Source organism: Daphnia magna, linkage group LG2, assembly GCF_020631705.1.
Source record: "Daphnia magna isolate NIES linkage group LG2, ASM2063170v1.1, whole genome shotgun sequence".
In the NCBI taxonomy this organism is placed as follows: Eukaryota; Metazoa; Arthropoda; class Branchiopoda; order Diplostraca; family Daphniidae; genus Daphnia; species Daphnia magna.
The window spans coordinates 8,299,031-8,312,672 of NC_059183.1; the positions used below are offsets into that span (position 1 = coordinate 8,299,031).

At 39.3% G+C, this 13,642-nt stretch overlaps 1 protein-coding gene across 1 annotated transcript in view; it reads left to right on the forward strand.

Annotated features, from left to right (window-relative positions):
• The first annotated feature begins 1,331 nt into the window (after nt 1–1,331).
• Nucleotides 1,332–13,642, forward strand: part of LOC116915605 (nephrin) — a 40,948-nt gene continuing 28,637 nt past the window's right edge. Inside the window, 1 exon segment of the mRNA XM_045168968.1 lies at nt 1,332–2,154. Coding sequence (XP_045024903.1) covers nt 2,082–2,154 — 73 coding nt within the window. The 5' untranslated portion in view covers nt 1,332–2,081.

The window sequence follows — 13,642 nt, forward strand, 5'->3', positions numbered from 1 at the left end:
TTTTTCTTTCTATATAGCCCCGATTGTGAATGTATAATATTCCAATTTGATGGCGGGATGAAAGAAACACGAAAAAGAATATTAGAAAAGAGCAATCGTGAAACTTTTTCTTTAAAAATAAACTTGATCTGTGCAGCACAGATGCGTTTTTTTTTTCGGGAACTTCTTGCGCCTGTGGTGGAGGCGGACTCGTTCCACCAACATTTGCGTCTACCGGTACATTTTTCTCGGGAATACAAACACAAACAACACGCAAAGATTCCATCATCACTTGTGTATAGCCTGTATAAGAACTGCAAATTTCGCCTACAACCGAAATGATCAAGTAGATCATTTCATACTTTTCTTTCCAAACAAACAAACAAAAAAGAAAAGAAAAGAAAAAAAAAATAAATAAATAAATAAAAATTAAAAAATAAAAAAGATTTTTTCTTGAGCCCTGAGGGGCATAGTCTAATGAAACGTTGTCGTCTGTTTCTGGCCGTCGTTTCTCCGTGATTGGATTTTCCTCCAGGAGAATTGCATTACACGAGTTCAATTTTCTTAACATGTACAAATACACATATACTGTACAATCCCTCCGGTTACCCCCTCCCTCAAGGGCCATATCCGGCAGTCTGCGTCTATAACGATGAAGTTATTGACGTGCGTTGCACGGGGGGCAAAATGCGCAAACTTATGCAAATGTGTTTTACAAAATTTGAAGGGAAAACTTGATGAACTCGTGTCTGTATAATCTAGTTAAATATACTTAAAATATGCGTCCCAAATCATTTGCATTACAACTTTTTTTTTGTCCCGAGAAAGTCTCGTTTTTTTATTCGTTTAAAACTTAAGAAAACATGAGGAAGAAATGAAAAAAAAATGGCTGCAGTTCTTGTCTTGTCTGTGGTTTCAGGGTAAGAAAAGGTGTTGATTGGTGTATTGATTCGGATTAATCGGTGCCATCAAAAAGCTTTCCCCTTCATCTCTTGTACAGTGTAGTACGGATACACTCTTTTTCACGCAAAAGACGTTTACACGTTGTGCCCAAGGCGAGTTGACGATGATGATGGTCTTTCCATTCATTCAATAAGAAAAGTTTATTTTATTTTATTTTATTTTTTTATTTTTCAAATGAGGACGGCTGAGCGTGCGCTAGAAGGCGGAGTTATTCCTCCGGGCTTTTTTTTTTTTTAATATATTTCTTCCTGTTTGAAAGGGAAAAGATGAATTTGGCGGGCAAAGAAAAAGGGCCATGGCAGGAAGGCAAACAGCAGAGCCTCTGGCGGCCAAGTTGAGCATAGGGTGAGAACATTGAGAGGCCGGTGCGTGCTGCGTCAGTGCGAGCCAGTCTGCGAGAGAAGGAGGTCGTGTCCGACGTTACTGTGAAATTTTCGCTTTTTCACATCGCAACATCGTTTTTGTTTTTCCCAAAACATTTTTTTTCCGAAACTAATTTCAAACATCATACAAAGCTATTTTTGTTTTGCTAGCCCAATTAGCAATTGTTTTCCAATGAAAGTGTGACTTTGGTTTTCTGCTCCCGCCACCTGCATCGGACACCATTTTTTTTTTTTTGCTCGACCCGCGTGGATTTCAGTTGCACCTGTGCTTCTTTTCCCAACCGAATACATTCTATGGTTTATGTCTATGTGTGAGTGTCTGTGTTATAGAGAGTTTGGTGGTGTTCCTGGGTGTCAGCCCAGGGCCTGCGTCGATCATCAGTCGCAGCCAAAAAGAGAGAAAAAGCAGATATACTCTATACTGATTAGCATACGATTTGACTGTTAAAAACGTTTTCAGACCTCCCAGGAGAGAAATAACTATACAAAAAAAAAACCAAAAAAGGATTGATGTTTGTTTCTTTTCGACTTTGATGAGCCATCGGTGTGTGTACCCGTGTGTCTCTCGTGAATGACTCTGACCAACAGAGTCTGTGATTGGCTACCATCATCCCGTGAAACTGGATTAAAACTGTGAGCCGGATTATCCTTTATTTCTTCTTCATACCCCATACACTCACTTGTGCGTGCTACAATCGAGTGGAACTAAAACTTTTCTCTCCCCCCCCCCATCTGCACGTGATCAGTTCAATCATCATGGATTGGCAGTCGACGAAAATGCTCCACCTGTCGGTTTGCCTGCTGTTGATCACCTTGTTATCCACATCATGTAAGTCTACGCTTTATTTTTTATTGTCTTTGATTTTTATGCTGCGTTTTGTATCGAGATCTGCCACGTGGTTGAATTTCAAAACTCGACGTGGATTAGGTGTCCCATCAGCTCAATGGCATCCTGTTGGATATCTAATATTTATGCGCTACTGTGCCATTCTTGCTTACCCACCTAATGTCTTCCCTCCCCTCATCCTTTTGATTCACGCACCGGATGTGGACAAGTAGTTGAAGTTGTTAAAGACAAACAAAAAAAAAGAAAAGAAAAGAAAAAAAAGGCCAAAGGGGGTAAGACATTAGTGCGGGGGGTGTGGGTCGTAAAAATTTTGTCGAAGTGAACGCCATCTGTTGGCGTTTTCGGACGTATATGTTTTTTAAAAAATAAATTCCCATTGAAGGTGTGGGTGGCTTATAATTTGACTTTGATCGAAAGTTTGTATGACATCATGAAACCAAAGGGGAGGGGGGGTTCGCCGTCATATTGGGAACACGTTTTCTATAGATAGCTATCCGTGAGTTGAAAGGAAATTTCTGTATTGTACAGTGACGATATCGTTTAAGATTGTCATCTCTTTCGTGATTGTTTTTTTTTCACGAATATTTTTCTTTTGTTTTTTTTTGTTTTTTCTATGAAAAATAATTTCAAGTGCTTTGCATGCAACAACAAATCACGTCCGCGTTCTATTGTTTTGCTTGACTTCGAAATGGGTCAGCCTCCAGAAAACACGAATCGAAAGAACAAAACGGGAATTGCTTTTTTGGTTATTATCATCTTTTAACTCACGATTTTCTTTCCGAGATTGTGATGACGGCGTCGATGACGTCCACCTTCGTGGGAGTGTAAGGCCCCCATGTAAAAACTCTAGTCGTGAATCGAAGGCGTATATAACACACAGAGAACAAAAGCCGATGACTTTTCTGGTTGTAATTCAATCAGTGCCGTGTGCATGGCCCCCTTTTTCCTCTTATCATTTTTTCTTGTATTTTATTTTATTTTTTCCTATCAATCAGGGGGGATTGAGTGTTTAGAAATAACAGGCCGGTTTGAAAAATTCCAGGAAACAAAATCCCTGCCCTAAAAACAAAAAGTAAATTAAACGCCCATTTTTTTTTTGTTGGTGTTTTTGTTTGACTTTATTTCAATTTGTTGTTCCTACAAGTGTTCGGAATTGAAACAAACTCTTCACGAAAGAAAATCCATTTCTTGAGGGAACCGGGAAACAACTTCCTCTACGTTTTGAGGTAGGGCCATTAAAACAGCACCAGTTAGGGACGTTGGTCCCGCCATTTTGTTTTAACGTAAACAGAATTAGTAGAAAAGTGCATTGAACGGGCTTCCGCCACCCGCCGAGAAAATGGCCACAAGTAAATTTTAAAAAATCGGCCATTTGAAAAAGAAAAAAAAAAAATCAAATTCTTTGAATCATTGAAGAAGATGATTTAATCAGTTGAATCATTTTTCGTCATTATTATTTTGTGTGTGTGTGTGGAGCTGTTCTATTTTCCCGAAGAAAAGAAATTCGAGAAGAGGAGGATCGCATTCGTCCCCGTTACTTCTTTACATTGTCCGGAATTTTTTTTTTTTTCTATTTTTTTAAATGAAACGGTACCTGTAATGGTCGTCTTTTCTTATTGGAACTCAAATGACTAGAAAGCAAAGAAGCAAAAAAAAAAAGCGGCAACGTGTGAATATCTTCTCGTGAAGCGTGAAGGCGAAAGAAGAAGAGACGCAATCACGCGGACAAATTCTATTCCCCGCTCCGATTTTTTTTTTCAGCCTTTTCCTTTGGATTCCTTGACTGTTGCCGATTCCATTGAACACCGTTTCACTTGCAAAAAAAAAAAAAAATCTTGTGTACGTGACGCATTTTTTTTTTTTTTGTAATTTTGAATCTTTTGATTCCTATCCGGTCGGGCGTTTCGAATAAAAAATAAAAAAAACGGCGAGGTTTCTTATTACCATCTGCCGATTCACGCCCCTTCTGTCAATGAACGACGAGCATTGCATTTTTTTTCCCCCAAAAATTTCAAAATTTTTGGCTTTGTTTATTTTACTTTTAAATGGAAGCACTTCACAAAGTGGGGTGGGATTGAAAATGTTTTCTTTTTTCACCTGCACAGGGTGTATTGACTGCGGTCGTTCGTTTAAGATCCCGTTCTTTGTATTAGCCAATGGGTGAGTCAGTTCTTCTTGAACGCGCAGGGGCTTCTAAAGGGAAAATCGTTGCGGGAGTCGGACTTTCCGTTCTAAGACGCAAACGCCGCTCGCGAACGCCAACTAACTTTGATATCGTTTTCCTCTTTTCTTCATTAAAACACTTATGGAAAGCAGCCATTTTTTTTTTTTTCGTAAATTACCCCGTAGAAATGATTGATCGTTTTCAAGCGATGAAGAGGAATGATCCCGTTTCTTTTTTAAAAAATGTGATGTTAATGATGACGGCCGACGAGTGAAACCTTTCTTCACCTCGTCTATCCATTTTCTTTTTGCGGGAGGGTGGGGGGGGGGGACGATCAAATTGTTTTTATTATTTTTTTCCATACAACAGAAAATAAAATCAAAACGTTATTTTTGGACGAAGAAAGATGAAGCCGACCAAAGGGAAATCATAAACAAGAAACGATCGATCAAAAGATCGTCTTCTCTCCGCGTTCACAATTTCTCCTCCCTCCCCCACCCCCGAAAAAAAAAAAAGAAAAAATGGCGACATCATCGATCCAAAAAGGGCGGTCCATTCGAATCCCGACAAGTATATAGTCGAAGGGGTGGGGGTGGGGGATAGAAGAGTCCACAACTTGACTCAATCTTTTCTCCGCAATACTTTCTTCTCTCGCTTCTTTTGCTTACTGCCTTCCAATCTTGCTGGCATCGTGACAAACAATCCCGCAGACGTTTTTATTGGCTGCCAACAACCAACGGAATGAGGTTGTAGAATTCAAATTGGGTTGGGTGGGGTAGGCAAAGAAAAGCCTCTATATCAATTCTATCCCTTTTTTTTATTTTATTTTTTTATTTTTTGCTTCTTCGTCACAAAGATCAGTCTGTAAAAAGAGAAAGAAAAAAAAAAGTATTTCTCTCTTTCCCGCTATTCAAGAACTAAATGCTTTGGCCAGGAAACGAACGTCACACATATTCCCGTAGTACGACAATTTCAACGGGATAGCCTGCGTGAATTACAGACAGTTTTCGCGTTTCATGCCTTTTCCTTTTTTTTACTTAGTTATCTGCTGCGTCTCGAGATCGAGGCCAACCTCAATCGAGATGTAGAGACAGAGCAAATTACACGACGCTCAAATACCCGTTTTCTCATCCACCGATAGCGGGGGTCCTGATCCTCCCGTTCGTGCAATGCGTTCGTCCTCGTTTCTGCTACTCCCCCCGCCGTTCTTCCTATTTTTCTTTTTCTTTTTCTCTTTTTTATCTATCTGCCACGATAGTTTGCGTAGTGGTGGTAGGTTCGAAGACATAAAGGCCAAATAAAAGCAGCACGCGCCAACACCGCCTCACTTGCAATGAAGTAGCTACTGTGTTTTATATAGACAGAGTCTAGAAACACAGTGTGTATATCTGGATCGTTTCGATTCCCCTTTCCGCACTTGATGTGCTGTACATTCTCTGCTACTAGCGGTTGCGTGCGTGCGGTTTCACGCTCAACTTGGGCCGAGGACCAGGACGAAGAGAACAAAAAAAAATGGATGTCCGAGATCATCGAGTCGAATCCAAAAAAGAAAACCGCAAAGATGAAATGAAAAGAGAAGGACGAACTGGGTGGAAACAAGAAGTCGTTGCGGGAGTCGGCACGTTCGTGCAACGCGCGCGCGTGCCTTTCTCTTCGTCCTTCCCCCCACATACAATTCTTCTTGTTTTTACGGTCATCAAATCAAGTCAGGTGGAAAGTCTGGAGCTGACGGACTTTCTTAGTTGTAAATGTTGTTTTGCTTGTTGAAGCCGAAAGACTTGACGGTGGAAGAGGGCGACTGGCTTCACCTGCTTTTGTTGCAACTCTTTTTTGTATTAAATAATTATCATTTTGGAAGGAAACGAACCGGAATGTGCAGAATGAGTGCGGAAGTAGCTCGTCCTAATTGGTTCTTCAGGAATGCCAACATGTTTTGGGTTTCCCCGATTTTTGTGTGTGTGCTTTGCTCGTTGCCTAATGGGTTGAAAGAAAGATTAAAACTGTGAGCCGTTCGTAATGGATTGGATTAAATATTAATTTGGGATTAAATAATGGGATTCCACACACACACACACACACAAAAGTCGTTTGACCAACGGGAAGGGGAATAACTAAAAAAAAATCATCAAGTGGGGTCGGTACGTTTTTTGTAATGGTGTTGTTAACTGTTTTGTAACAGCGTGTGATAACGAACTGCTTTAAAACAACATCCCTTTTTAATTACGAATGCGCGCAATCGGGGCACGGTTAAGTTTGAACCGGCGGAAGCAGGAAATGGGGCTTCTATCATCACCTAGACGGGAAGAGGGGGGGACGTCCGGCGCCCCCCTGGAAAAATCCGCTTTTATTCGATTTCTTTATTCGTAAAAAAAAAAATTACAATCAAAACCCGATTTTTTTTTTGTTGCGATGACGTGTTGTGCGCTTTATATAAAAAAAATATATAAATGGGATATCAAACGCGATGGATATCAACTATTATGGCTAGTCATTTTTGTTTTGCTTGGTTCTTTCATCTTATTGTTGAATGGCTTGCCTTTGTAAGGGGAAGGGGGATGTTGCGTCAGTCGTAAAAGTGGCTTGCGTAGAGAGACCCGCAGAAAATCGTATTCGACCACCATCGCTATCAATCGGATTGCATTGGAAATGGGGCGTCTATGGAAGATGGGAAAAAACTTGATTTGTATCGCTGGCCCTTTTCCTTTTTCCCCAATCTGCGTACAGATGAGGTTGTTGACGCCTGGCCCGCTTGTATCAACCACCAAACAACACCATTCATAAATGGAAATCAAACATTTTTGTTTTGTTTTTGTTGTTTGGGTTGAACGTTTTCTTATGTATTTGCGACCGCTATCTTTATTTTTTTAAATTTTTATTTTTGATGCGAGTCCATGTCGGTACCGGATTACAATAATGGCCTCTTGTCAAAGCTTCACTTCTCGGAATGATATAAATTTCGTTCAATTTTCAACTTGTAACATTCGTCGATTTTTCGATCCTTTTTTTCTTTTTTTTTTACGTTTACACGCAGCACTCAATGCAGAAATATGGATGCCATCAATATAAGAAAATATTTTAAAAAAAAACGAGAGATAATTTCTCACCATTGTTTTCGATTTTCCAACGAATGGCTCTTGTTTTTTGTTTCCGTGTCTCTCTCTGTTTAAAAACACAAACATTCGATAAAAGAGAAAAGAATTAGGAAATCCACTTTACCCCCATGTTTTGTTGTCTTCTTCTTCTTGATGGTTTCCTCTAAAAAAGAAAAACAAAACCAACCTACAAGGCATTTTTATTTCTTAAAAATATAAATATTATAGAAGGGAGACCACACAACAGCCGGAAGTTTGTGTGTGTACAGTGTGTTTCCACTACAACTACCGATTTCTTTTTAACACCATTTTCCTTCTATTTATTCTATTGCACCGCGCGCCCTTCTTTTTTTTTATTCTTCTTCTTGTTTCGTTCGTCAAATTGTTATGTAATTATCGCAAGGATGTCGGCTTTACTGAACAACGTGAGATTCCCAGAGTCTTGGATTCTTTTCTGTTTTGGGTTGCCGCTCCCTTTTTTTTTTTCTAAATTCCCTTTTCCTGTTATGCGCTTTCTTTCATTACGCCAACGACTTCGTAGCGACAGGTCTTTTGATGTACACAACAAGGACCTCCCCCAAAAAAAAGGTTCCAAACAAATCCCCTCTCTTTCACGATCGAAATGAAATGACTAGATTAGTGTCATTTATCGATCATTACCTAAGCCCTTATCAAAGAATGTTACGCAAGCTTCAATTTGATGGCAACTCTTTTGGATGGATTTTAAAATCGCATTTTTTTGGGGGGGAAGGGAGGGTCGGATAGGGGGGGGGGGGACTTCAAAGCACATTTTCTCTTAGAGTGGTGCGTACAACAATCGATTCTTGATTTCTTTTCCATGCGGGATCGTCAGTAAAAAAATAAAATAAAAAAAGAATAGGAGGGAGGGGGGAAATCACGCCGTTCGTATAGAAAAATGATAATACCCTCGAATTTTATTTTATTTTTTATTTTTTCCCCATAGCGACAAAGATGTCGTCTGTTTGTGTGTGTGTGCAAGAAAAAAGGGCTGGGCCCATTCCTCTCTTTCTTTTTTTAGATGTGTCCCACTATACCTCCCGCATCTCTTCAAACCGCGTTTTTCTTTTTTTCTTCAAACTTAAAAACATTAAACAACTGTAATATCCCCCGCCGTGATTCTTTCTTTGCTATTTTTCGATTTCAAAATGGCCGTTACCCCACAAGAGAAAGAGTCGAAACCGTTGTGTGTGTGGGGGGGGTTGTCATTTTCTCTTGTCTTTTTGTTTAGCCCTTTTTCGTGGGGGGGTTTATTTCTTTTAATAGCACCGCCGCTTGACCATCTTCTTCTAATATTATCCAGTAGCGGACCCAACAACCTCCAAAGAGATCGATGGAACAAAAAATAAATAAATAAAATAAAAACTCACGAAACGAAGATAAAAGGAAAAACCCGGAACATTTACACAGAAAAAAATTTTATCTGTAAAATGTATCAGTCAGATTTTTGTTTGTTTTTTTTTTAAAGGAAAAAAAAAATACCCAGACATGGGGGGAATAACTTTGGGATACCACTACCCAAGCGACTGTAACCACCATTTGTGACATAATCATTTCCTACCGATCTCTTTCTCTGAAAATCCCACCAAGAAAGAAACAAAAAAAATGTGTTCTGCGTGTGTGTGTGTGTGTGTGTGGCTTTTGCTCCCTCCCCCCCTCTTCTCGCTCTAGTCGACCTTTAAATAAATATCACGTCTACGAAGAAGAAGAAGAAAAAAGATCGGGTTGTGTGTGTGTGTGTGACTCTCTCTCTCTCTTTTTATTCAAACGCGCGTAATACGTCTCCGCAGTGCGGATGCTTTCTGTTTGTATAGTCATGTCCTTTACGGTCGAAAAGAGCGAGAGAGACAGGAGACCTATATCCATTCCCTTTCGGCCATTTTCTATTTTCTTTTTCTTCTTTTTTGTTGCGTGTTTGTATCGTTCGATGGTGCCGTGTTATTTTTTTATTAGCCGGCCGTGAATTTCCACCCCCCTTTTTTTTATAGACGCGGACAGCCTTTCCCGATTTTTTGATGTTGTCGTTTCCTTCGACATTTCGCCGGCCTTCTTTAAAAAATAAAATGATGGAGTTAAATATTAGGAAAGGAAAAAAAAAAAAACTCGAATTGAATTATCTCTTGAAATGCGCGCCTTTTTACAAACTGAACTAAATGCGCTAATTTGATATTGCGACTCTTTGAGCGAAAGTCATTCGTCAGTCACACGCGCTCAATTGGAAAGCGGGATTTCGTTTCAATTTGGTCGACTTATTCGTAAGAATCGCCGAAACACGACAAGTGCATGCAGTGCACGCTAGAAACACTTTGTCCACCGATTTCTAGCGTACGTTAACGTAATACGTATAGCGTGTCGCACTGTCGCACGGCAAAATGAACGTCCTCAACACACGGACGGGATTTACCGAATCGGCCTTTCGTGATTTGTTTACCAAATGAAGAGACAACATTTCCCCCTTTTCATTTTGCTCTTTGTAAACGTACAAGACATTTCGAGTTTGTTCACGTCCATCACATCAGCCCTCCAATCTGTTTTTCAAAGTTGCGGATAAACTTAATCAATTTTCCCTTTTTTTTTGTTGTTGTTGCTCCGTTGCGTGTTTGATCAAATTTGATAGACAGCCTTGATGATTTGTTGATGTCAATTTAGAGACAGACAGTTTATTTCGACAAGGTTTTTTATTTTTTCTTTTCAAAATGTGGGTGAAGCCAAATAAAACAGAAAAAAAAAACAATCATAAAAACATGGCGATTTGTGTTTGTCTGTGGGATAAAGTGGGAATGTTTTAAATAGCGTTGACACGCCAAACAGCAACAAACTGCCGGCGTCTTAACACGCACTGACAGCCCACGTACACCTGAGCGATACACAAACAGTTTTTTTTTGTTGTTGTTTGTTTGTTTTTTTTCCGGCGGAAATGGAACGAAAGCAGACGACAATTGCACGACTCGCCGTCAATCGTTAAATCAATACCCAACCAAACTCGTATCGCCCGGCAACACACACTCACACAGCGCGGTCTGATAAAAATAGGGGAATTTTTGTATTATTATTTTTTTAAATTTCTAAATCCAATTAACAAACGAAACTCTTTCATTTTTCAACACACACCTGGATAGTTGGAGTGCTGTTTCTTTTTTTTTTCCCTTGTGTCTTTATAACTTGAACTTTCCCGTGTCCGTCTGTACACACGACACCACCAACGGTCCGGCTGAATTCGGCACCGACTGGTTTTTTTTTTTCTTTTCTTCCCCCTTAGTTTCTTACTCGAAACCTTTGAGTTTCCCACGCTAGCGTCCCTGCTTACGAGGGGAGATCGCAGCACTAAACGGCCTGTTGTTTAGCAGGGGTTTAGCGTGAGTGGCGAAGGGAAAATGTCTTTAGTCGTGTCGGATCCTCTACGTGTTGATCGTCGTCATGGACGACACATTTTTATATTTTTATTGTCGCATCTCTTACCTCGTTTTTTTTTTTTTTGCTTTTGTTTTATTGTTATTTTAATTTTTCTCGAGCGATTGCGCGGATCGTTGAAAAAACGGCAGGACAAACACACACCGACATACATTTAGACTATGTGGCTATTATATCGTAACTTTGGATTGGAATTTTCAAACTCCCACTATCGTTCTGGTTTGTTTAACTAAGGAGAAAGAAAGAAAGAAAAGAGATGATTTTTGTTTGAAATTGGAAATCCAGTTGGGTTTGGGTTGGGTCCGGATGAAGATTCTTGTTCAAACCGGAGGCACTCCACACGATGGAATGTTTTTATCTGTTTAGAAAAAAAAAGGGGGGGGATATTCCAGCAGAAAAAGAAAAATTGTTGTCGATTGACAACTACTGGAACACACACACACGAAAAATGTATGGGGATCAACACATATTTTTTTATTTTCTCTCTAATAATTTTAGAATTGCTAAAATACCACACTATTCCGAAGTACATTTTTAACATTTCGACAGCCATTTTTCGTTCATTTTTTGTTGGGTTTTTGTTTGTCTGCGTGTGCACTTTGCGGTCCTTTTTCCCAGCCGTCGATGGATTTTCGACTGGAATGTGGCGGCAACGTGTGTTCCACTACCGGAAAAAAGAACATTTTATTTTTATTTTTTATCGGTAGATTTGATAAGTAAAGAAAGAAAATAAAAATAAAAAGGGTTAAAAAAGCTACTCCGTTTGGGTTTTTTTTTTAAACTCCTGGACAATAAAGCAAGTCGACTGGAATCTCAGGGAAGAAAAGGAAAAAAGGGAGGGAAGAAAGAAGGAGATGAATATCGTTATATATTTTATTTCCCTTTTCTTGTCACAAGGCATGACGACCGTCTCGTAAGATTATAAATTAAAATGGTGAAATCATTTTTCTTTTTCCCTTAGTTTTGTTTGTGTGTGTGTGTTTGTTGGAATGTTTCCCTTTTTTTTTTCAAAGAAAAAATAAGGGAAATAAAATGAAAATAAATATATTTATAAACGGGCAGTTAAATAGCTTCTAATGAGCGGAGCAAGACTTCCGCTCCGGCTTACCTCTTGTCTCTTATCTGCTTGGGCTTCCTCTGGTCGGTAATAAAAAATAATAAAAAGAAATTTATAATGAATTGACCGGAGGGCTTTAAGCAATTTTATTTTATTATTTTTTTTTTCACATTTGATTGCCGTTTCCTCCTCTTTTTTTCCTAAATGTTCGATTTGATTCTTTTTTTTTTCCTGCTTTAGAAAAAAACAAAACAAAAAAACAATTTGATAATTCTAAAACAGAAATAACAAAAAAAAGGGTTAAACATCAATAATAGTGGTTGAATCTGGTTTCGTTTGCGACTTGACAAAACGCCCAGCATGAGCTGGTTATCAGCTCCAAGTTGAACCATTATTGCCTTTTACTTGTATGAGCATTCGTTTCTTTTTGTACGTGTCTCTCTTTTTTTTTAAGGATGAAGCAATAAAAAGAAAGACAGACAGATAGGACCCGTATTGCCGTGTCAAATGACCATCCCTTGCCGGATGGGCATTAACACTAGCGTCCTCTTGGTGTCGGATTTTTTTCTTTTCAAACGGACAGAAAAAGTCAAAGAATAAAAAACCCGCATCTTTTCCTCATTTGTTCTTCTTCTTCATTTTCTTTCTCCTTATCAAATAATCAAACACACAAAGTATTAGCCAATGACTTTCGCTTTCCCTTAGCGTCCATTTGTTAAGCACTCGATGCGGCAAAATAAATAGAAAATAGAACTGGGACCTTCTCCGCTTTCTTGATCCAAGACACTCCAGCCAACAACAACAACAAAAAAAGTCTTAGTTATATCAAATGTGTAATGCTAAAAACCCTTCTCGTATATTCCAGAAAAAAAAAAAACAAACAACAACACACACAAACATTTCTTTTTTGGGGTACGTAATAGAGATGCTAGAGAGTGAGCTCTCCACCACCCCCAAAGGTGGTTGGTCATCCACAGAGGATTGCACAACCTGGCCCCCTTCGCTTCGAATGTTTTGGTCTATGAACGATATCAATGTCACACAGTGGAGAGAGAATCCACGTAATATGTTGGCACCAGCAGATCTGTTTGTTGTTTCTCTTTTTTTTTTTATTATTATTATTTTTCAATGTCCGTTGGGTAATCATACGGGCAAGGAAAAGCGTGAACGTGTATAGACTTCCTGCAGCTGTAGGGCGGATCCGATTCGCCCTCTATATTCGCCCTCGCGATCGATATTGATTCTTTTTCTCTAACCAATTTTGTGGAGTTTTCATTTTTTTCTTCTTCTTCTTCTTCTTTTTCTTGTTTTTTTCAGAAGAAAAGGAATGACGGAAGTCACTTTCGTGTGGGAAAAAATCGTGTAGATTCCCATCTCTCTCTCTCGTCACCCCCACTTTTTCAGGGCTCACCTTTCAACTTGTCTTTCTTTCTACACGAAAAGGGAGATTCAAATCACCTTGGGGGTGATGGGTGTTGAAAAAAAAGGGGGGTGGGTGGGTATCTCTTAATTATCTTTTCAGATTGGATTTGTCTATACGCACGTACGTCCGTTGTTTGACAATATCGACCACGTTCTATTTCAGATTCTTGTGTTCCATAAAACAATCGATTCTCTTCTTTGGCCTCTTCAAAACAAAAAATCCCGCGGAAAATCGTAATCAAAGATGGAAGAGTTGGTTATATAGGGGGGTCATCGTGTGTAATGTCGTCTTTCCTGCCTTTCTTT